This window comes from Engraulis encrasicolus, chromosome 24, assembly GCF_034702125.1.
Source record: "Engraulis encrasicolus isolate BLACKSEA-1 chromosome 24, IST_EnEncr_1.0, whole genome shotgun sequence".
In the NCBI taxonomy this organism is placed as follows: domain Eukaryota; kingdom Metazoa; phylum Chordata; class Actinopteri; order Clupeiformes; family Engraulidae; genus Engraulis; species Engraulis encrasicolus.
This window is the reverse complement of record NC_085880.1, coordinates 46217160-46238607: the sequence shown is the minus strand read 5'-3', so window position 1 is coordinate 46238607 and position 21448 is coordinate 46217160. Positions and strand designations below refer to the sequence as shown.

The 21448-nt window shown below is 44.9% G+C and overlaps 3 protein-coding genes across 7 annotated transcripts in view; 2 read left to right on the top strand and 1 right to left on the bottom strand.

Annotated features, from left to right (window-relative positions):
- LOC134441793 (glutamate receptor ionotropic, delta-1-like) overlaps positions 1–21448 on the bottom strand; it is a 304090-nt gene that overhangs the window by 11883 nt on the left and 270759 nt on the right. The window lies entirely within an intron of this gene.
- Positions 1–21448, top strand: part of grid1a (glutamate receptor, ionotropic, delta 1a) — a 655667-nt gene that overhangs the window by 544727 nt on the left and 89492 nt on the right. For 4 of the 5 annotated variants that reach the window (XM_063192185.1, XM_063192184.1, XM_063192187.1 and 1 more), the window contains exons 4-6: positions 6427–6600; positions 12297–12458; positions 14114–14233. In XM_063192185.1, the coding sequence (XP_063048255.1) occupies positions 6427–6600; positions 12297–12458; positions 14114–14233 (456 nt within the window). The remainder of the gene's footprint in view (positions 1–6426; positions 6601–12296; positions 12459–14113; positions 14234–21448) is intronic. The other variant, XM_063192186.1, reaches the window with a different exon arrangement.
- On the top strand, positions 16834–20309 carry LOC134441568 (P2X purinoceptor 7-like). The gene is made up of 2 exons (XM_063191936.1): positions 16834–17493; positions 20055–20309. Exons 1-2 carry the CDS (start codon positions 17105–17107, stop codon positions 20206–20208), a joined length of 543 nt encoding a protein of 180 aa, XP_063048006.1. The 5' UTR covers positions 16834–17104; the 3' UTR covers positions 20209–20309.

The following is a 21448-nucleotide window of genomic DNA, read 5'->3' as shown; positions in this document are numbered from 1 at the left end:
CCTCTTCTCCTCTCTCCTCCTCTCTCATCCTCTCCTCTCCTCCTCTCTCATCCTCTCCTCTCCTCCGGTCCTCCTCTCTCATCCTTTCCTCTCCTCCTCTCCTCCTCCCTCATCCTCTCCTCCTCTCTCCTCCTCTCCTCTCCTCTCCTCTCCTCCTCTCCTCCTCTCCTCTCTTAGCCCCATTAATTACATCTAGGGTGAGATTAATAACATTGACAGAGGACTGATGACTGATAATTTGTCTGTCAACTAAAGCTGATTTGATTAATGTATTTGGAGGATGCCTGTCATTGAAACTCCCCCAGCCCCTGTCACTTGTACCCAGTCACCGCCCTCACACTGGTGGAGAAGTAGCACAAGACACTGTGGAAGCCAACCAGGAAAGACAAACTTCACAAGACGCTGTGGAAACCAACCAGGAAAGACAAACTTCACAAGACGCTGTGGAAGCCAACCAGGAAAGACAAACATCACAAGCCACTGTGGAAGCCAACCAGGAAAGACAAACATCACAAGACACTAGGCGCGTACGAGTTTGTTGCGAGCGTCGATGTTGCGAAAGGCACGTGAGCGAGAACTTGTTGTCACGATGTGGGTGTTATTAAATACAGCGCATTTACAGTCGGCCACAAATATGAACGAGACTATGAGCTCGCACCAGTTTGCTCTACTAACACACCACGTGTGAGGAGTGGGGGGACAGGCAGTGAGGAGGAGCTGAAGTGGGGACCTGCGCAAACCCATATACACACGTGAGTGAGTTGTTGACCAACCAGTTCATGGGCGCGTGACCTCGGAGGCAGTCCGCCGACGAGCGTTGAAGGGGATAAGCAACTGCAGAGGTTGCAAGAGCTGACTGCAGTCGCATGCATCCCGCGATAGTTTGACACCATGTGCCATGTCACCTCGTCAACGCAACATTGACGAAATTTCGAAGTTTGACAGGAAATCTAACCGTCATGCAGCATTTTCATCCAGGGTGCATTGCTGTCTACATGCGCATGTATGCGCATGTATGCGTTGACGACATCTCGATCGCACCTACTGTGGAAGCCAACCAGGAAAGACAAACATCACAAGACGCTGTTGATGCCAACCAGGAAAGACAAACTTCACAAGACGCTGTGGAAGCCAACCAGTGGAAACTACATACACCCCCCCCCCCCTCTCTCTCACACACACACACACACCCACACACACACAGCACACACATAATAATAATGGAGTTAGGCATGCAGCTGTAGAGGTATGTTGTTGTTTTCATGTAACCTACTGATCAAAACCAAAATGTGTAGACCCTAATGCATGACTATATACAGTATGGCTTTGATTGTAAGTGGGCACTTTTGATCACTGACTTCCTGCCGGATACACTGTAGTGAGAACTTGTCAACACAGCATGGGGTGGCCATTAGTGTAGATTGTGCCTGTCAAGATAAAAACAGACGCCTTGATCTTTAACAGACGCCTTGATCTTTAAACATACAGCATGCAGAGAAGGTATTGCAACTAAACAGCTCATTGCAACTCTGCTGCCTATTCCCAAATGTCATCTTTTCATGAATATTTACTCAATAATAAATCTAGATATACTGGTACAATAACATTGCAGCTAAAAATGTCTTTTCATACAGGAAAAGGTGGATCTTCTCAATGTCCACCTTTTCCTGTATGAAAAGTATCATTTTCCCGGTCATAAGGAATACGTAGAATATGATAGTGGTGGTAGGAACAGATGAAAAGGGTAACATTTGTGAATGAGCAGCAAAATTTGGTAAATAAAATAGTACAAATATGTCATACTGTACCTTTAAAAACAACACTGCCTGGTCACCAGCCTGATCAACATAGGAGGTGGTTGTATTGGGCTGCAACATAGGAGGTGGTTGTATTGGCCATAGGAGGTGGTTGTATTGGGCTGCACCATAGGAGGTGGTTGTATTGGGCTGCAACATAGGAGGTGGTTGTATTGGGCTCCATAGGAGGTGGTTGTATTGGGCTGGCACCAGCACTTCCTGTTTATCATCCTCACCTCCTTGGCTGCAACATGCGAATGCTTCTGCTACATTAACCTACTCGACCATTGCAGTTTTAGCGACAGCATTAAGGGCTATTGAAATATATATTTAGCATATAATGACCTGCCTTGCTTATGGCTGCTTTTGGCCAGTCTCAATAACAAAGGCTTTTGTTTTTCCGTAAACACCTAGCCGTGCTTTAGCAGCTTAGCGTCTCCGGCCTCCTAAATAGGGATTGAGTCTTAATGAAGTGCTCCACTTGCTAATGGCCGTTGCTGCCACTGTGACGCTCACCTGCTCACTGGTGCGTGAAGGAGGAATGTCACACTGAGGCAAATAATGTGCTAAATGGCCGAGGCTTAGTGTGTGGAAAAAACACAACACAACAAAAATAACCTCTGGTTAACAGTGATATCACTTCACAGGCCTGGCTCGCTCAGCGATATTTCCCGCTTGACTGCATCTCACGTCAAAGTTCAAGTCATGTTTTGCTCCTCTGACAGACGCTGTTTTGACGGGGTCACGACCTTTCGATGTCCATCGATCGCGTAAGCGTTCGCCTGTGACATTTCAGCTTCATCGATCGGCCCTGGCCAATTCAGTCGTGGCGGACTTCATCAATAGTCCAGTCGTTTCCTTTATGAATATTCATGGATTCTTTTCCTTCCTGAAGCTGTCGAGAGCAACTCAGAATGACAGAGAGTAAAATGAGCATCTCTCAGCCGTGCTGACATTAGTGGAACCACCAATGCCACCGTCACCACCACTGCCACCACCACCACTGCCACCGTCACCACCACAACCACCACCACCACCACCACCACCACCACCACCACCACAAACACCTCCACTACCACCACCACTGCCAACAGGGCCGCCGCTGCCACCACCACTACCACTGCCACCACCACCACCACCACCAACACCACCACCACCACTACCTCCACCATCACTGCCACCACCACCACCACTGCCACCACAACCACCACCCACACCACTGCCACCTCCACCGCCACCACCCACATCACTGCCACCACCACCACCACCGCCAACCACCACCACCCCTACCATCACCACTGCCATCAGCTTTTAAGTAACAACTCTGTGTAGATGCTGAGACAGAATATAAATGACTCACTGTGCTGTCAGGGGGGATGGGGTGGAGGAAAATCACAGAAGGATTTTGTCAGAACAAAAGACAATAAGCGTTAACGGCACCACACGAGAAGCCATCATCATTATTAGCCGAACAGCAGGAAGATGCCTGCCAAACGCCCCCATCAGAGATTCTTATGTAATTATTACTTAATCGTTAATAATAATGTGAAATGCATTATACCAGGGTCACTCTGGGGACTTTCATTATGATATTAATTAGCCCATAGTGACTTCTGGTTCCGGTGCTATGCATGTTTGGTCAATTCATGAGTCATAATTAGGGAAGATTAAACTGAAAGAAACTACAGAATGCGCTCATAAATATTTGAATAAAAAATGGAAAAAGTTTGCACCTGAAACGTTATGCAAAAAAACCCAAAAGAACAAATGTGGGAGTCATTTTTTTATCTTGATTTGTGTATTTATTTACCCATACCTGTAGGTCTGCATGTTTCAACCCTGATGTTTGTTTGCAAACAGCGCTGAGCGCTGCACTTGCACGTGTGACTTTGTGTGTTTATACCAAAGTCACCTCTCTGCACTCACTATCATTATGCGTAGGAGTATTTATTTAAGGCCAATGAATGTATTCCGCAATGAGGTGCGACGCCTTTGCAAGTCATGCTTCTCAATGCCCCAGGAAAGCACTTTTATCACGTGACCAGGTTTGCTGAGTTTTCTCACTTTTTCTGAGAATTTCTGTTACAAAAATGCAAAAATGCTCTGCTGTGCCCTGACCAAAACCATGTCTAACCCTAACCTGGCAGTAAAGCAACGTTTCTGCCGCTTTTAGTTTGGCCAAGAACAATGAAACAAGCAAGGGAAATGGTGAAATAACGCACACACACACACACACACACACACACACACACACACACACACACACACACACACACACACACACACACACACACACACACACACACACACACACACACATACACACACACACACACACACACACACACACACACACACCATACCTGTCAACCATCCCTAATTTCCCGGGAAACTCCCTAATTTTGACTAATTTCCCGATTTCATCCCGATATGACATTTTCCCTGGAAATATCCCGGATTTTTCACATTATCAAAAAACACAGTCGGTCCAGTAGCCTAATTATACCCGCGGCCGTCCGATGGGCCACACCCCCTCTTGAAGAGAGAGACAGAGGATCTTGTTCATCAAGCTACCTGCCAGAAGATTGTATGCCAGATGCCACCAAGAATTGAAGTTCCTTGAAAGTACGAGCTATCACCCTCGAGCTCTATAGCGCTTGTGCGACCACTCTTTTCCTCAGAAACCGCCAGTTCACGCAACGCATAAAACAGCCTCAGAACAGCGAATCATGCGATTAACCTAATCACAACCTGTACCAGCACGAAGTTTTGCACGAACAGACAACTTGCGACAGAACAAGAAGAAATTCATTGCGCTCATTTCATTGTTTTGTTTTCATTGCATTATTTGCACTCTTTTAAAACGTGTGCTGAGGGATTTTAGACAGAACTGTCTGCACGCACGCTGTTGTGAAAAGCAGTAGAACGCACCGTCCGATCTGTCTCTGTCATCCCGTTGACTGTCAGAATTTGGCCTTTGGAAAATTTCCCGGACTTTGGCCTAAAATATGTGAATTTTCCCGAATTTTGGGAGCTCAAAGTTGACAGGTATGACACACACGCACACACACCTCTGTCATATAAAGTCTGGCATAAAAGGCATCCACCCACTGACACTGCAGCTGTCTTGTTAAAGCCCACCTACACTCATTCACTCACACAGTAGGCCTACATGTGTGTGCGTGTGTGCGTGCGCGTGCGCGTGTGTGCATGCGCATGTATGTGCATGTATGTGCATGTGTGTTTGCCTTTATGTGTGTCTACTCTGTGTATCTATGTTAAAACCACACACCTTGCACCCTTATGCCTATAACATGAAGTAAGCAATGCATGCGTCTTAAAGTTTGTACATCTAGTGGGGAGTCATTGGACTTGTAGTCCAAAAGTCGCTGGTTCGACTCCTGACCCCCCAGGTTGGTGGGGGGATTAATTAGCCAGTGCTCTCCCCCATCGTCCTCCATGACTGAGGTACCCTGAGCATGGTACCATCCCGCCGCACTGCTCCCTTTCGGGCGCCATTGGGGGCTGCCCCCCTGCACGAGTGTGCCGTTGTGTGCAGTGTTCACTTGTGTGCGGAGTGCTGTGGAGTGATAGGTCACAATGACAATGGGAGTTGGAGTTTCCCAGTTGGGCTTTCACTTGGGCTTTCACTAAACTACACCGCCAGTCTCCCAACCAATCACTGTCACTCCTCACTGCAAGACCACCAGATTCCTCCTGTTGTGCACAAGAATGTTGAGAAGTGACACAGGTGGTCATGGGTATTGTAGGCTGGCGACATCGCATTTTATTGCGTTTGTGTAGCAAAGAGTCTGAAGAGTCTCAGTCTCAAGCCCTGGTGACGTCTAAGAGCTTACTATATGATGTCAGTGTGTGTCAGTGCGAGTGGATAAGATGGAGTGTCTGCTTGTCTGTATGTTTTATACTGTAATCATTAAAACCACACACCTTGTCCCTTTGTCCCTGTGTCACCTTGTTCCCTTGTCCCCTTGTCCCCTTGTCACCTTGTCCCCTTGTTCCCTTGTTCCCTTGTCCTCTTGCCCCCTTGTTCCCTTGTCACCTTGTCACCTTGTTCCCTGTGTCACCTTGTCCCCTTGTCCCCTTGTCCCCTTGTCACCTTGTCCCCTTGTTCCCTTGTTCCCTTGTCCTCTTGCCCCCTTGTTCCCTTGTCACCTTGTCCCTATGCAGGAGGTGAGCGATGAAGCTCTTATGCCCATATTTGTGCATCTAAGAGCTTACTTATATACCGTGTGTTTGTGTTCTCTACTGTAATATTACAACCACACACCTTGTCCCCTTGTCCCTATGCAGGAAGTGATAGAGTGGATAAGATGTACCTACCCGTATGCCTATACAGTGTGTTTGTGTTTTCTACTGTATTATTAAAACCACACACCTTGTTCCCGTGTTTCCCTATGCAGGAGGTGAGTGATGCTGAGAAGATGAAGTGTGTGTGTGTGTGTGTGTGTGTGTGTGTGTGTGTGTGTGTGTGTGTGTGTGTGTGTGTGTGTGTGTGTGTGTGTGTGTGTGTGTGTGTGTGTGTGTGTGTGTGTGTGTGTGTGTGTGTGTGTGTGTGTGTTTTCTACTGTATTATTAAAAGCACACCCCCTGTCTCTGTGTCCCTCTGCAGGAGGTGAGTGATGCTGAGAAGATGGACCTGGTGTACCTGGCCCTGGGCAGAATGACCATCATCCGGCAGGTCTTCCCCCTGCTGCGCGACACCAACATCCGCTGCATGCGCAACAACCACCGCATCTCCTCCCTACCCTGCGACTCCCAGGAAGGATACCTGCAATCTCTCGAGGTCAGTATGTGTGTGTGTCTGTGTCTGTGTATGTGTGTACGTGTGCGTGTGCGTGTGCGTGCGTATGCGTGTGCCTCAATCCGAGAGGCTGGCTAAGATAAGGTGCTGTCTGTCTTGATTGGGCCCATATAACGTCAATACTGCAGCAGCACTTAGCGCACTTAGCGCACACACACACACACACGAACACGCGCACGCACACACACACACACACACACACACACACACACACACACACACACACACACACACACACACACAGTAATGGGCCCTGTGTCATGGAGGATAATTGAATGAGTAGTTGGTGTTGATGCCGGTCACATGTCAGAGGCCAAGACAGATGAGATGAGGGAGAAGACAGAGTGTGTGTGTGTGTGTGTGTGTGTGTGTGTGTGTGTGTGTGTGTGTGTGTGTGTGTGTGTGTGTGTGTGTGTGTGTGTGTGTGTGTGTGTGTGTGTGTGTGTGTGTGTGTGTGTGTGTGTGTGTGTGTGTGTGTGTGTGTGTGTGGTACACTGGTGCTGGCACATGAGGCATAGAAGATGCTATGTAATGAATGTGTAAGTGTGTGTGTGCGTGCATGTGTGTCTGTATGTGTGTGTGTGTGTGTGTGTGTGTGTGTGTGTGTGTGTGTGTGTGTGTGTGTGTGTGTGTGTGTGTGTGTGTGGTACACTGGTGCTGGCACATGAGGCATAGAAGATGCTATGTAATGAATGTGTAAGTGTGTGTGTGTGTGCATGTGTGTGTGTGTGTGTGTGTGTGTGTGTGTGTGAGCTGGGGTCGGGCTCAGCTGTGTCCACTGATGGCCGTGGAAAAACGTGTGACAGGGCAGAGGAAATTATTCACACGAGCTCTCTGTCTGTATGTGTGTGCGTGTGCGTGTGTTCGAGCTCTCTGTCTCTGCCTTTGCTTTCTCTCGCTCGCGCTCCGAAACTCATTCTTTTACTGACCTAATAAAACCAATGATACGAAAGCTTTCATTGGCAAATTTAATACCAAAGCCATGCACCGCTAATCTGGTAGGAGCGATGGCGTAAAAGGAAAATATTGGTTCAGCCCCCGCTCTGCAACGCACCGCACTCGAGTCACAACGTCTTATTTCTGTCTGAAACAGGATTTTAAAAAGTACAATATTGTCAGAAAAAAAGGAAGACATTGTTCCCCTGTGCTTCATCTCTCTTTCCATGCGAGCGCTTAATGTATTCATGGTGGATGGAGCACCACATTAGTGTGTGTGTGTGTGTGTGTGTGTGTGTGTGTGTGTGTGTGTGTGCGTGCGTGCGTGCGTGCGTGCGTGCGTGCGTGCGTGCGTGCGTGCGTGCGTGCGTGCGTGCGCGCGCGCGTGTGTGTGTGTCTGTGTGCTTAATGTATTCATGGTGGATGGAGCGGCATATTAGGCACAAAGACTCCAGAGTTCCATCATGTACTTCTTGGTGTGTGAATGAGCACTAGATGTCATTTGAGTGTTATTTTTTTGGACAGATGGTTGACGCACATGTCTCCCTCCCCCAATCAACCCTCCCAAACACACATCTGCTCTCTCAGGCAGCTACAAGTTTGACAATCCAAAAAAGGAAGGAAAAAGCAGAACCCCATCCCCCCTCCCCCCCAAACACACATTCCCTCTCTTAGGGTCTCCATTATGGGCAGCTACAATTTGACAATATCTCTTAAATAGGACACATTTGGACAGTAAGGCTTTGTGACAAGATAAAGACGGTGTTATGAAGACCATTCTCAGTCTAATCTCATTTTTGCTAAAATGTGTAATTAATGCATTTTGCCTTTGTAGGGCAGAGATGCATCCTGTTTTATTTGAAACCGAATGAGCTGAATTGACAGTGAAATGTATGATGGGGAAAGGTGCGGTGTTGTAAAACTTTTGACCTTGTAATAGAGATGTGATTTGATTGTAAAGGAGATACTACAATACTACAAAAAGGTCAGGTGCTTCACAGCTCAGAAAACTTCTAGGGCAATGATTTGACATTTGGACTGAGAATTGCATGTTTGGAAATATGGAAATACATTTGCACTGTACAAGTATAAATTTGCCAGATGAAACTGTAAAAATCTAAATGTGTGCGTGCGTGCGTGTGTGTGCGTGCGCGTGTGTGTGTATGCACGTGTGCGTGCGTGTGTTTGTGTGTGTGTGAATGTGTGTGTGTGTGTGTGTGTGCGCTATTGGGGGTGGACATTCTCCATGGTCACCCAGTCCAAGTCTCTAGCCTACAGTGTGCCAATCCTATCAGAGCCCAAATGAGCTGAAGAAATTCATCCTTTCCTGACCAGTGGTGGTCAAATATTCAAAAGGTTTCCCTTCATATTCATTTTCAGCTATAATTTGTCAATGTTTTCTAAAAGAGAAAGCAAGTTATTTTCTGTTGTCCACAGAAGTTGATATGCAGCATGTATTACTTTGCCTGAAACATCCCCAAAAAGCTGGTTCTCATACAAGAGTCTCAGGGTCATTCACACATATTAATGTTCAGCTACAATTTTGCAATGTTTCCTGTTTTGGTTTGACCTTGTCCACAAAGGTTGATGTTTTGCAGCATTTGTTACTTTGTAAAAGAGTCCCTGTTGCAAGTCTCCCAGGGCAGTCTGCCATATGTTCTGAAGCCTATTGAACTCTGAAGGGGAACAATGTCTAAGGTTCCATCTTTTTCATAAAGTTTTAGATTGGCTTGTCTTTAGCTGTCTGCTTCTCTCTGCCTGCTATAGTTTGGTTCACTAAAAGGATTTTGGGTGGGAAGAACCTTTTATGTTTGTCAGAACTCCAACATAATAAAGAAACCAAATAAATGATTAAATAAACTTTACTTTTACCAAAGAAACAGCATGTGTCCACAAAGATATCCTGAAGTGACTTTTTCATTTTGCTCGTTTGCCCTTCTTTATTGCGCTACAGTCGTGGCTTCCACTTTAAAGACATCATATGTGTCATAAAAACTTGCAATTGCATAACCATGCAATTGCAGTCAGACTTATTGGAAACATGGAGTTCTGTTGATACTTTGTTATGAGAAATCTACAAAATGAACCCTGATATCAAGCATTGTTTCTCCTTTCATAAGGTTTCAGTGTTTGAACACTAAAGGACAGTATGCCAAGGGAGGGCTCTGCCATGTATTGGCTTACTGGTAGGAGAATGGTGTCCAACACAGCTATTTAGGGCTGTATTCTCCCCCCGCGTAAGTCAAAAAAAGCGTGCAACAGCGCCTCCGCGCTTACTCAAGTCTGTGATTAAGCGGGGTTTACGCAGGATTTTACCAGTTGCGCACTTTGGGTGGGGCCAGGCCAAAATCAGGGAGTTTCGCATGTAAATGAATCCTAAGCGTATTCTCCCGTGCACTTACGCACGTTTCCCTTAACGCACATCAAAGGGCTGTAGTAAGGTCAAGCGCCACTATGAGGCAAAATGTAATATTGCATTTGGTGTCCGCTTTGGCTCGCATTTTGAACATCTTGTATACACGGTATGCTTTGTTGATGTTCCGTACCGTCAGCGTGAGTCCAAATTGAAATTCAATTCTCAGTAGTCCTATTTCTAAACTGCACAATTTCACATTATCTGTGGCCCCAGAACATGTTCTCATATCGGTGAACTTACAAGCAAATGCAAACAATTAATTAATTAGTATGAGGATCATGTAATTTTGTGCCCACGGACTGACACCAAAACATCAACCTCATGCGCAAGTGGACAAGGAAGGCACCTCCGACCAAATATAATGATGAATATAATTCTGTTCCAATCGTCTGGACAGCCATCCAATTTAGGGCTATTCAAAACAATCTTCACCATTTTTATTATGTTGTAGCCACGTTAAGTAAATGCTTTTTATTGCATCTTCTCCACTTTTATGATGTATTGGAACTTGTGTATATGTGCATGTAGGCTATTAAACTTCCTGAACTGGTCCCCGACATACAAGTCACCACCAACCTATTGCATGTTGTTCTATCTGTTTTTTAAGACACACACGTTTACTGAAGCTCATTGCAGCTAAACGTAAAAAGGTCGGCCTACATGTCAGAGCATATCTTTGGCATTTTGCTTCTGGTCTCTATTATACCCCATCAGCTGCGTGTTTAAGTCCTGGCTTAGCAGTGCCATGCGCAATTTCCAGGTCTGCACAGAATATAAAGTCTCAGGTTTTGCACACACGTTTGCAATCAATATTTGCGTTGACATCGCTTCGTGGAATGTAAGGATGTGTGGGTATCAATGGAGGGCTCCTTTTCTGCCCTTTCACAATATTAATGTCACGTTGCTGCTGAGACGTGGAGGGCCGCTTTCAAAAGTCAGCAGCATATACAATGTTTGTTACTGGGGGAATTAAGATGCAATGACCAGCATTTTAAATAAGTTTTTAATCTCCGGTATTATGTAGGCAACACATCAAACTCCATTTAACAAAACGTTTCATGATGTTTATTATTTCAATCAACCTGTTGCTGTGCTCCAAAACGCTGAGCTGCAGTTACCGCGAATGGGACACATCGCGTTTCCATCTCATTATCTCACCTCCACTACTCGCCTTGTGTTTGTGAAAAGGAGCAGAGGTTAGATTTTGAAACGCTTTTGCATGAGGACTTTTGGCACGTGGTTTTAAATTCAAAGTTAAAGTTCAGTGTTGGATCTCAATGGGCTGCCGAGGTTTTCACATGGTTGATCTGAAAATCCATGCTCCATAGTTTCTTTGTAGCCACAACTGATGAACTTGGCGGAGACTCATCCCCCCATTTAGCATATATCACGCCTATGTTGGGCTACGCGCTGTTTTTCTGAGTTAAACGCAAGGGGTGTGTCGACTTTCCAGATGGGAGAATACGCGCAAGATGAGAGCGCGTTAAAGGTGCGTGCGTAAAACCAACTTAAGTGGAGACAGTAGAATTCCGCCCTTAGTTTCTCCAGGATGGTAGGAGTATGGTATGCAACACTGCTCTTTAGTTTCTCCAGGCTGGTAGGAGAATGGTATGCAACACTGCTCTTTAGTTTATCCAGGCTGGTAGGAGAATGGTATGCAACACTGCTCTTTAGTTTCTCCAGGCTGGTAGGAGTATGGTATGCAACACAGCTATTTATTTTCTCCAGGATGGTAGGAGAATGGTATATTTGGAAGGAGGAAAGATGTTTTGTAGGTCATTAAAACAATGGTCCTCATGTTTCAATTTGACCCGCTCCAACAAATGTCTGGTTTTACTACTTTCATGGAGCCTCAATTTCATGTTTATTGCATATAAATCTTTCCATATAAATCTAACCCTGTAAAAAGAAAGATTGTTTCATAAATGTGTGTGTGATCACTGCTGCGCTTTTATATTTTCATGATGACTGTTGTGAAATTGCACTCAGAGACCTGAATCCTGAAGTGTTGTTTTCTGCTGTTAGTCATACGAAGAAACACTGTCTGTGTGGCAATTGAAGACAACAATTTTTGACAAGTAATTGGTTTGTGGAAACTTTGCCCAATTCAGGGGTATGGCATTGGGGATTTTTGAAAGTTATTTGAAAGCACTGATTTTGTTTTTCATCTGTAAATGTAATTATCATGCTCAGATGCAAACGTCTCCTATTCTCTCTCTCTCTTCCCCAGGTATCCAACCTTTACCTGTACGACAGCGTTCGGATGTTGGACATGTGTTTGACTGTATGTATTGTATGCTGATGTAATGAGTGTTTGTTTCCCCAGGTGTCCAACCTGTACCTTTACGACAGCGTGTTGATGTTGGCCAACGCCTTCTACAGGAAGTTGGAGGACAGGAAGTGGCACAGCATGGCGAGCCTCAACTGCATGAGGAAGTCCACCAAGCCCTGGAACGGCGGCTGGTCCATGCTCGACACCATACAGAAGGTCAGAATTAGATACTGTACAGTGTGTGTGTGTGTGTGTTTTCAAAAATATTTGGATCTTGTACCCTGTTGCTTGTCTCTTGGATCCAAATAAAAGTAATCAAATGTGTGTGTGTGTGCGTGTATGTATGTGTGTTTGTCAGAGAGAGAGAGAGAGTGAGAGAGAGAGATTGAGAGAAAGAGAGAGAGAGAGTGTGTATGCTTGTGTGTGTGTGTGTGTGTGTGTGTGTGTGTGTGTGTGTGTGTGTGTGTGTGTGTGTGTGTGTGTGTGTGTGCATGCGTACGTGCATGCGTGCGTGCGTGTGTGTGTGTGTGTGTGTGTTTGTTTTTGTGTGTGAGCATTTTTGTGTGTGTGTGTGTGTGTGTATTAGGAAGTTTGTTGGTCATTGTAATTAATTTGCATTACTGCAAATCACATTGCACTGTATTACATTACATTCCATTAGATTACATTACATTAGCTGACAGTGTTGACGTATTGGAGCCCCTGTAGCAATGTGGGTTTTGGCATCTTGGTGAAGGACTCAAACCTGAAATCTTCGAATTTGCAATACATGCAAGGCATCCAGTGCTGTTCAAGTTTGTATAACGTCATGTTTGTGTAGCGTCGTGTTTGTTTACATGTGTCAGTTCAGGGCCCTGCTGGGCCTCCAATTGATATGTGCAGTACACATCCGGAGATAAACGCTTGGGGATAACATGTCTGCTTTGCAGGGGCGTAGCAGCAAATTGTGGGCCCTATGTATAGTCAGCTCCAATGGACCCCCCACCCCCACCCCCCCAGCCATATATCTACATATACAGTGGTGCTCATATGTTTACATACCCCAGCAGAATATACGCTTTCTCTGGCTTGTATGCACGATATGTCATTGCCATATTTCGGTAATGATGCTATTTTGATATGGTCTGTTTGCTGTGTAACTAGTAACCAAAACTCCCTCTCTCATGTCAATGACTCTTTGACTTGAGTAGGGCTTTGCTTTTATACAATATTGAAAGCAAAGTCGTTGATTAGATCAAACTGTGAGGAGCTTGGAGACAAAGTCAAAATGACTTCAGAGTGCCAATTACCACTTGTGTGACATGCCAATAGTGCTAATTATTATTCATTAAATATTATCCAATAGTGCTAATTGGCAGTCATAAAACTTGGGCAAGCAGCAGCCATCCTGTCATTATTCTTTTGTTTCTGTTATTTGTGTGGGTATTTTTTTCTCTCTCGTACTGTATGCCACTGTATATCTGTCTGGGTAACACTTTACTTGACGCCAACATCATACGCATGTCATAACAGAGTCAAAAACAGGCATTGACTTGTCATAAACTGAATTTTGTCATTAAATGATGTCAATGTCGTAAACGTTTCATGACTGTTGTCATTAAGTGACATACGGTTTTGGTATTGATAGCCCAAACAATATCAACTTTTCAAGACCATAGACCGTTTATTCATGACACTGCCATGTGACTTTCACGTCATGTGTAGGACGCTGGCGTCAATTTAAGTGTAACCTAACCCTTTTATGCCATGATGGCTGATTTGGGTTGTTTCCGCCCCCATAACCCCTTATAACCTCTCATACTGTATGTCGCTTTATAACCCTTTTCTGGTCTGTCATAATAGCTGATTTGGGCTGTTTCCTGTTTCCGCAGGGCCGCATCACGGGCCTCACGGGGACGATGGATTTCCGCAGCAACGGCGCCAACTCCCACGTGCAGTTTGAGATTTGGGGGACGAGCTACAGCGAGACCTTTGGGAAGGTCCCCCAACGGGTGAGTCAAGAGTGAAGTGATGAAGTGAGCTGAACTAAGCCGAGCCCAGCGCACCATCCGTCTCTGGAGCCTCTCTCTCTCTTTCTCTTTCTCTATCTTTCTCTCTCTTTCTTTCTTTCTCTCTCTCTCTCTCTTTCTCTCGCTCTCTCCCTCTCGCTCTCTCTTTCTCTCTCTCTTTCTCTCTCTCACTCACTCGCTCTCTCTCTTTCTTTTTTGCCATCTGTTTCTCTCTCTGTCTCTCTCTCTCTCTCTCTCTCTCTCTCTCTCTCTTTGTCAAACACACACACATGTGCACACACAGATACACACACACACACACACACACACACACACACACACACACACACACACACACACACACACACACACACACACACACACACACACACACACACACACACACAGGCTGTTCTTTCCCGATGAAGGGGAGCGCTCAGTAAATGTAGGGTCTTGTCGGCTTAGACGGTAATGCTTCCATAAACACCACATGTTAGTGTGCGGGGGTAACGATCCATTCTCTTTGCTTGTTCATTTCTTTTCCCCTCTTTACTTTGCTTTGTTTGCTCACTGAGATCTGCATAACATGTAATTACACGACACGTCTGAACGCATAAAGCCCTGTGCAGCGACTGCCAAGAGAAACAGCACCCCCTTTGATGACTCCTGGAATTGCATCCTCCTGCTGCTTCACGTCCTTACTCTGGAGGTTGTTTCAGTTGTATTTTTTCGCTGTCTCTAACAGTGACCTGAATGTTTTACTAGCAGAGATGTTAATCTAGGATTCAGAATAGTTCACTGTATAGCAGAGTGTTCTTTGCAATCAGATTTTTGAAGGCCGGTTGGTTGAATGCGATGCTAAGCCCAGTTATTATTTTCAGGAACCCTGATTGGCACCTTTTCTCACCAGCTGTTATCAGATGGCCCTGTAATACAAGTTTAATCATCTACCTACCTATCTATCTATCTATTGATCTATCAAATCATTCTGAAAGTGAAATATTTTGACATCATCATTGACATTACCATATTTGGGCATGTGTCAATACTCTGAAAACAAACCCGCTATCTGAAACTGGGGAAGTTGGTCAGGTCTGGAATGGTCATCTGGCATACAGGGCATTTAGCCAATGGGCCTGGACTGGTAATCTGTCATACAGGGCATTTACCCAATAGGGCTGGACTGGTTATCTATAATAGTGGACTGAGCCCATCATAATTTAAGTAATGTGGGTGGGGGGCTGGTCTATACAAAAAATATCCGGCCGTTTTTTTTGTCCCAGTCCAGCCCTGAAGCTGGGTGTGGTCAGGCAGGCAGGTAGGTACAGCACAGGTGATTTGGCTGGGGCATCACGAGGGCAGTCAATGGGTAAATAGTTAGGACTTCAGACTTCAGACTAAAGGTTGCCAGTTCGACTCCACTCCCATCCTCCTCCATGACTCAAGTTGGGCTTTGACTTTCATTTGGCTGGGACATCACCTGGGTTTGCCCTCCAAAAAAGAACCATGTGGCTAATCACTCGCTCATGTTAATGTTTGCATAGATAATGGGATGCTAATGCGCTAATGGGCTAGCTGCTGTAATCATCATACCCCATCCACCCATCCAAACAGGAAAAAAGCTGTTTCTCTGCTCTCTCTCTCTCTCTCTCTCTCTCTCTCTCTGGCATCATTTTAAACCCCAGCTTGCCTCTGCCTCTGCCTCGTGCCCGTGCTCGTGCCTCTGCCTGCCAAGCCAAATAGCAGGCCATTAACCAAGGGGCCTTTTTCTGACCAAAATCAAGATCCTTCTGATTGATAACCATGAATTTTCAATGAGCCACAACAACAGCAACAACAGCAAAAACAGCTGTAGGAGAATTTACTCAGTGGCTTTGTGGTGTGTGCGTCGGTTTGTGTGTGTGTGTGTGTGTTTGTGTGTGTGTGTGTGTGTGTGTGTGTGTGTGTGTGTGTGTGTGTGTGTGTGTGTGTGTGTGTGTGTGTGTGTGTGTGTGTGTGTGTGTGTGTGTGTGTGTGTTTGTGTGTGTGTGTGTGTGTGTTTGTGCACGTGTGGGTGTGGGTGTGCGTGCGTGTGTGCGTGCATGCATGCGTGCTTGTACGTGTGCATGTGTGTGTATGTGTGTGTGCGTGTGCGTGCGAATGCACATGTGCAAGTGTGTGTGTGTGTGCATGTGTATGTGCACGTGTTTGTGTTTGTGTTCATACAGAGCACATGACCTATGTGTCTGTATGTGTCCGTGTGCATGGGTGCGTGAATGTGGGTGTGTGCCAATGTGTGTATTTTAGTGTCCATGGGTAAATTTCAGTGGTGACTGGTACATTTTTCAACCCACCAGTCACTTTTACTGGTAAAAACAGTGAGTGATTGGTAGATTTTGAAATCTACCTGCCACTGTGACTGGTGGGGAAAAAAGTTCCACCCCTGACACACACACACACACACACACACACACACACACACACACACACACACACACACACACACACACACACACACACACACACACACACACACACACACACACACACAGAAATTCCCACCCAAGCGTGCGTCTGTGTTCCAGATGAAAGCGCAACTCTCCCTTTAAAGTGGACATGAAACATTACATTTATAGCGTTTTATATAAGTTAAGTATAGTTTTAATTTATTTAGAGATGAAAATTATAGCAATATAATCGTAGATCATTTAAAAAAGACATTTCGGATACATTAGTTATGCATGCCATTATTAATATTCGCCGCCATCTTGTTTATGACATCACCGGGTGTGTTGCAAAGTTCTTCCGGTATCTCTGTGTTGGTTGGCTCGGTTACTCTGGGATACTGTGCTCTGCTGCTGCTCACCCGTAGCCTGCTAAAAACTTAGCTAAACTATGGAGGATGAAGTGGAGAGATTTAGCGAATCCCACGGCTTTCACCCAATGGCTTATGCTTTCGAGCCAATAGTGAAGGAACTGCGTAGCATTGCCACTACTGGGCATATGGAAGCAGGACTTGGGCTATGCGAATCGGTTTCGGGAGGTGAGAGCAGGGTGGGCAACATTGACTGGTGCATGTGTAATCATTGCCAGCCCCTGTGCACGTCGTGGGAGTCCAAGTGTTGCCTTGAGACTGATTTGGACCATTTGATCGAGGGTGAGACGTGTATCACCATGTCTCAGATGTTCAGCATCTTCTGCCTTGAAAACGACGTATTGGAAGTGGCGATGCCGTCACTACGAGAGGTACGAGGGGAGCCACTGAAGCTGCCCATCAACAGCAGGTAAATACGGTAGCTACGCTTGCTTCATATTTAACATACACACGGAAAAGTATCTGTTATTATTACATCATATGGCGCGTGTTTAGATTGCATTGGTTATAAATGCTTTCATTATAAGTATTGACTACGGACGGCTAACAGTCCGTGTGTGTGCCATGTGTCCTATGTTGCAATTTTAGACGTTGCATTTGTGCTAGTCTCTAGTTAGCACACTGCTAACTGAGACTGACGTTAAATAGTAACTCGGCGTTGTCGTTGCTTGTATCCAACTGCTTGAACTGTCCGTGAAAGTGATTTTGTACTGAGCGAGGGATAGTATTAAGCCTGAGCGAAAGTCGACAATTTGTAGCAAACTTGACCGGTGTAACAGACTATCTGGGTCCTCCGTAGGCGACTCCAGACGATATAAACACAGCGAATGGTCAAAACGAAAGTCTATCAATTTTGGTCTGAATGAATACGCCCCAGATTAAAAGTGACATTGTTGTTGTTACCGCCCAAGATAGTCTTTTACACCGGTATCAAATTCCATCTTTCAACTATTTCCCCCTTGCTGTTCGAAAAACAGCAACAAAACGACTTCTAGCTTGCAACTCAGCCATAAATAGCCCTGCGTTTCACTGCGCATTTCCCCATTGGATAAGTTATAGCCCATATATCCAGAGAACACATCCCCGAATTGCGCATGGTGAAAAGTAGGCCTAGTGCACAATATTGCCTTGGGAGGGTTATTATTATGTCCATGGTGATTGTGGCCGCTTGTTCTCAAACAGCTGTAAAACACAGTTCTACATTTTGGGTGATCATTCCTTGCACCACCTGCCCTAGGCTATGACCAAGAACTTATTGGGTTGGGTTAATGTCAGTGTACCAGTCAAACTGTAAATGGCATGATTAAATGTAGACCATTATGTAGAATGGAGTGAAGAAAAGGGACTAAGCCTTATTGTTGTTATTGCTATTATTATTATTATTATTATTATTATTATTTTATTATTATTATTATATAGGTCTAACATGTGAACCCTGCATTAAACTTTTAACACCACATCAAACCTAAGATGTAGAGGTGCTCCGATCACCATTTTTTGGCCCGATCACCGATACCGATCACCAAAAATCTTTATCTGCCGATCACCGATCATTGCCGATCACAGAAATTATTTCCTATTTTTTTAATAGCCTATTAATTATCCTTATTGAATATTTCTGCCCATAAACCAATCAATCTTAATTTGCACATGTCGCTTTCACCATGTAGGCCTATTATTAGGCTATCATTATTATTATTATTATTATTATTATTATTAGGCTATTATTATTATTATTATCTTTCAGCTCTTTCAGACTAGTGTTGGTAATATAGCCTACAAGTAAGTCTACAGTATTAATCAATTTATAAGTTATTGCATATAATTACTAAACTATTTAAGATTGAATTGAGACTGAAACATTACATCAATTTATAAGTTATTGCATATAATTACTTAACTATTTAAGATTGAATTGAAGCTCAGACACCTGGATCTCAGTCTCTCGTCTTCTGCATATGATAAAAAAACCCTGTCGCTTTAAATCAGCAGCCTCGTGAGGAGAGCCCCTCCCTTCTCTGTCACTCACTGTCCACAGCTGCAGTGCTCCGCGACCGTTCTGCTCTCTCCCTCTCACCTCACCTGTCGCCGTTTGGCGTTTCAGCGACTATCAAACTAATCGACTGACTGTCAATTACAACTTTGAAAACAATAACGTTGGCATGCTTGTGCGGACAACGTGAACTTGTCGCGTGCTGACCGAGGCAACTACACAGGTTATAACGCAAAATGGCTAACGGGCGAGAAGTAGTCTATCGCAAATTACATTGTGACTGAAACGCTTGAGATTCTACATACACAAAACAAGAAAAAAACTTCACTTGAAAGAACAGGCAACACGCACAACACAGCGTGTCTGCGAGGAAAGCTCTTTCTCTGTAACACTGTCATAGAATGTAATTCCCTGCACAGACTCATTGAGTTTCACCGTCCACTCTCCCTAGTTGCTGTTTGGTGTTGCAGCGACTACAAACTAATGACCTGGCTGTCCATTAGGCTACAACTTTAAAAACAATACAGTTGATGATTGTTTTGGAAACGTTTAGTTGTTGCGTGCTGACAGGCTGTAACTGAAAATAGCGAACATGGCGAGACTGACACGTCATTCGCAAATTACAAGCGTCATGTAAACGGCGCATGGATCGGAAAATCAGATCATTGTTGATGCAGATATGATTATAAATGGTGAAAATGAAGGAGGGAATTCCAAAAAGTTAAAGACAAGTAAAGATGCCTTGTTTTGGTTCAGCAGCTGTGCAGAGCCAGCACCTAGGCTACATGCAGGCAGCGCCAGGTGTAAAGGCGAAATGGTTGCGTGAGGAATTTAATATCTCTGGATCGGTTTTTTGATCGGCATGTTTTTCCGATCACCGATCAGGCTATTTTTGGCCATTATCGGCCGATCATGATCGGCTGCCGAGCAATCGGAGCACCTCTACTAAGATGTCTGATTCAACTTTTTCTCTCCAGTCTGTACAGGTTAATGGCATACAGGCAGTTCACTCTCTGGGCAAGAGGACACCTGGGGAGGAGAAACAGGATGCCAATACCAGCCTGCGTTGTAACCACCATACGGCGCCTATACCCATCGCCACAATATCATGGATTTGAATACTCTTTTTAAATCAAATAATAACTATATTATATGTACAACACTTCAATTTGAACCACATTCTTTTGCACTTAACATTTGGAATGTGACAGAATTATTATATTAGCCCACATTACATTCATGAAACCATGCAAGTATCTTTTGTTTTGTATTGTGATTGTGTATCGATCCTGTGTGTGATTTTGTTTTTATTTAGGAGCTCCCGGTGCAAATCGGCTGAGATGCCTTCGTATTGAAAAGGCCTTCTCAGGCTTTATAACACCTTTGTGCTGTGCCAGTGTGACCACTGGGTCGGGGTTTGACTGTTGCAGTGCTGCTTGGATGGAAACAGATCTGCACCTCTTGACTACGCCTGACACAATGTCCTTCCTAAAACTATAGTCCTTGTTCACTTTCCTGGGAGTGGTGATGTAGTGTTGTGCTCCCTTTGAGAACTTGTGTTTGAATTGTATCTCTCCATCTTTTCTTTTTGCCATTTGTCTGTTGGAATTGACATTGTGATCTATTGCAGCAATCTGGAGGCGTGCTTCGAAACTTTCCTTTAGGAATTTCTTCCTTTTGGTGGCATATTTGGTGTACAGGGAGTGAAGTGACTCAAGTTGGCCTGTGTGTACACATTCACATGTTTTCTCCAGTTTCTTCAGGAGGACCTTGTCCAGAACCACCTTCTGGAGGACGTCAAAAGCAGCTGAGTCAGGCTGTAACCAGGGACGCATTATTTCTTCCTCAGCTGTGTAAGGTGCATGTTCACACTTGGTCATCGTTTCTCCACAGGTCCACTCGTGAACATTTGTGATGTGGAGCAAGTCTGTAGCCAACACGGACACTGACACACCATGCTCCTTCAGCTGTGATGGGCACCTCTCCATGCCCTCTACTTCCAACCAATAGCTTTTTTTTTTTTTTTTACTTCCGTCACCTCCACAGTCTCCTGTGCCAGCACCAGGCCTGAGTTGGTGTCAAGGAGGGAGTAAGTTCCGAATGTGGTATTGTGTCCAGGGCTGTCATATCTACAATCACCACACAGCAGGAGTGGTTCATCCCCTGCAGCAGCCAGCAGAGACTCATTATGGGTGGTCCATACATTTTTTACCTCCTGTATTATGTAGGCCTTCTGAATGTTGAACAACTCGACAAACATTTCAGGCCAATGGGGTCGCATATTTCAAGGAAGGGGCTACATTCACTGCCAGTAACAAAGGTCGCTGCTGGTATAGTGATGTTGCACTCCATCATCCCCCTGACAAGTGGT

What these genes read in the sequence shown, in the direction of transcription:
- LOC134441568 (XM_063191936.1), top strand. Translation starts at nt 17,105, where the DNA reads ATGGAGGATGAAGTGGAGAGATTTAGCGAATCCCACGGCTTTCACCCA. An exon ending in AAGCTGCCCATCAACAGCAG is followed by an intron (nt 17,494 to 20,054) that starts GTAAATACGGTA and finishes TTTTCTCTCCAG; the next exon opens with TCTGTACAGGTTAATGGCAT.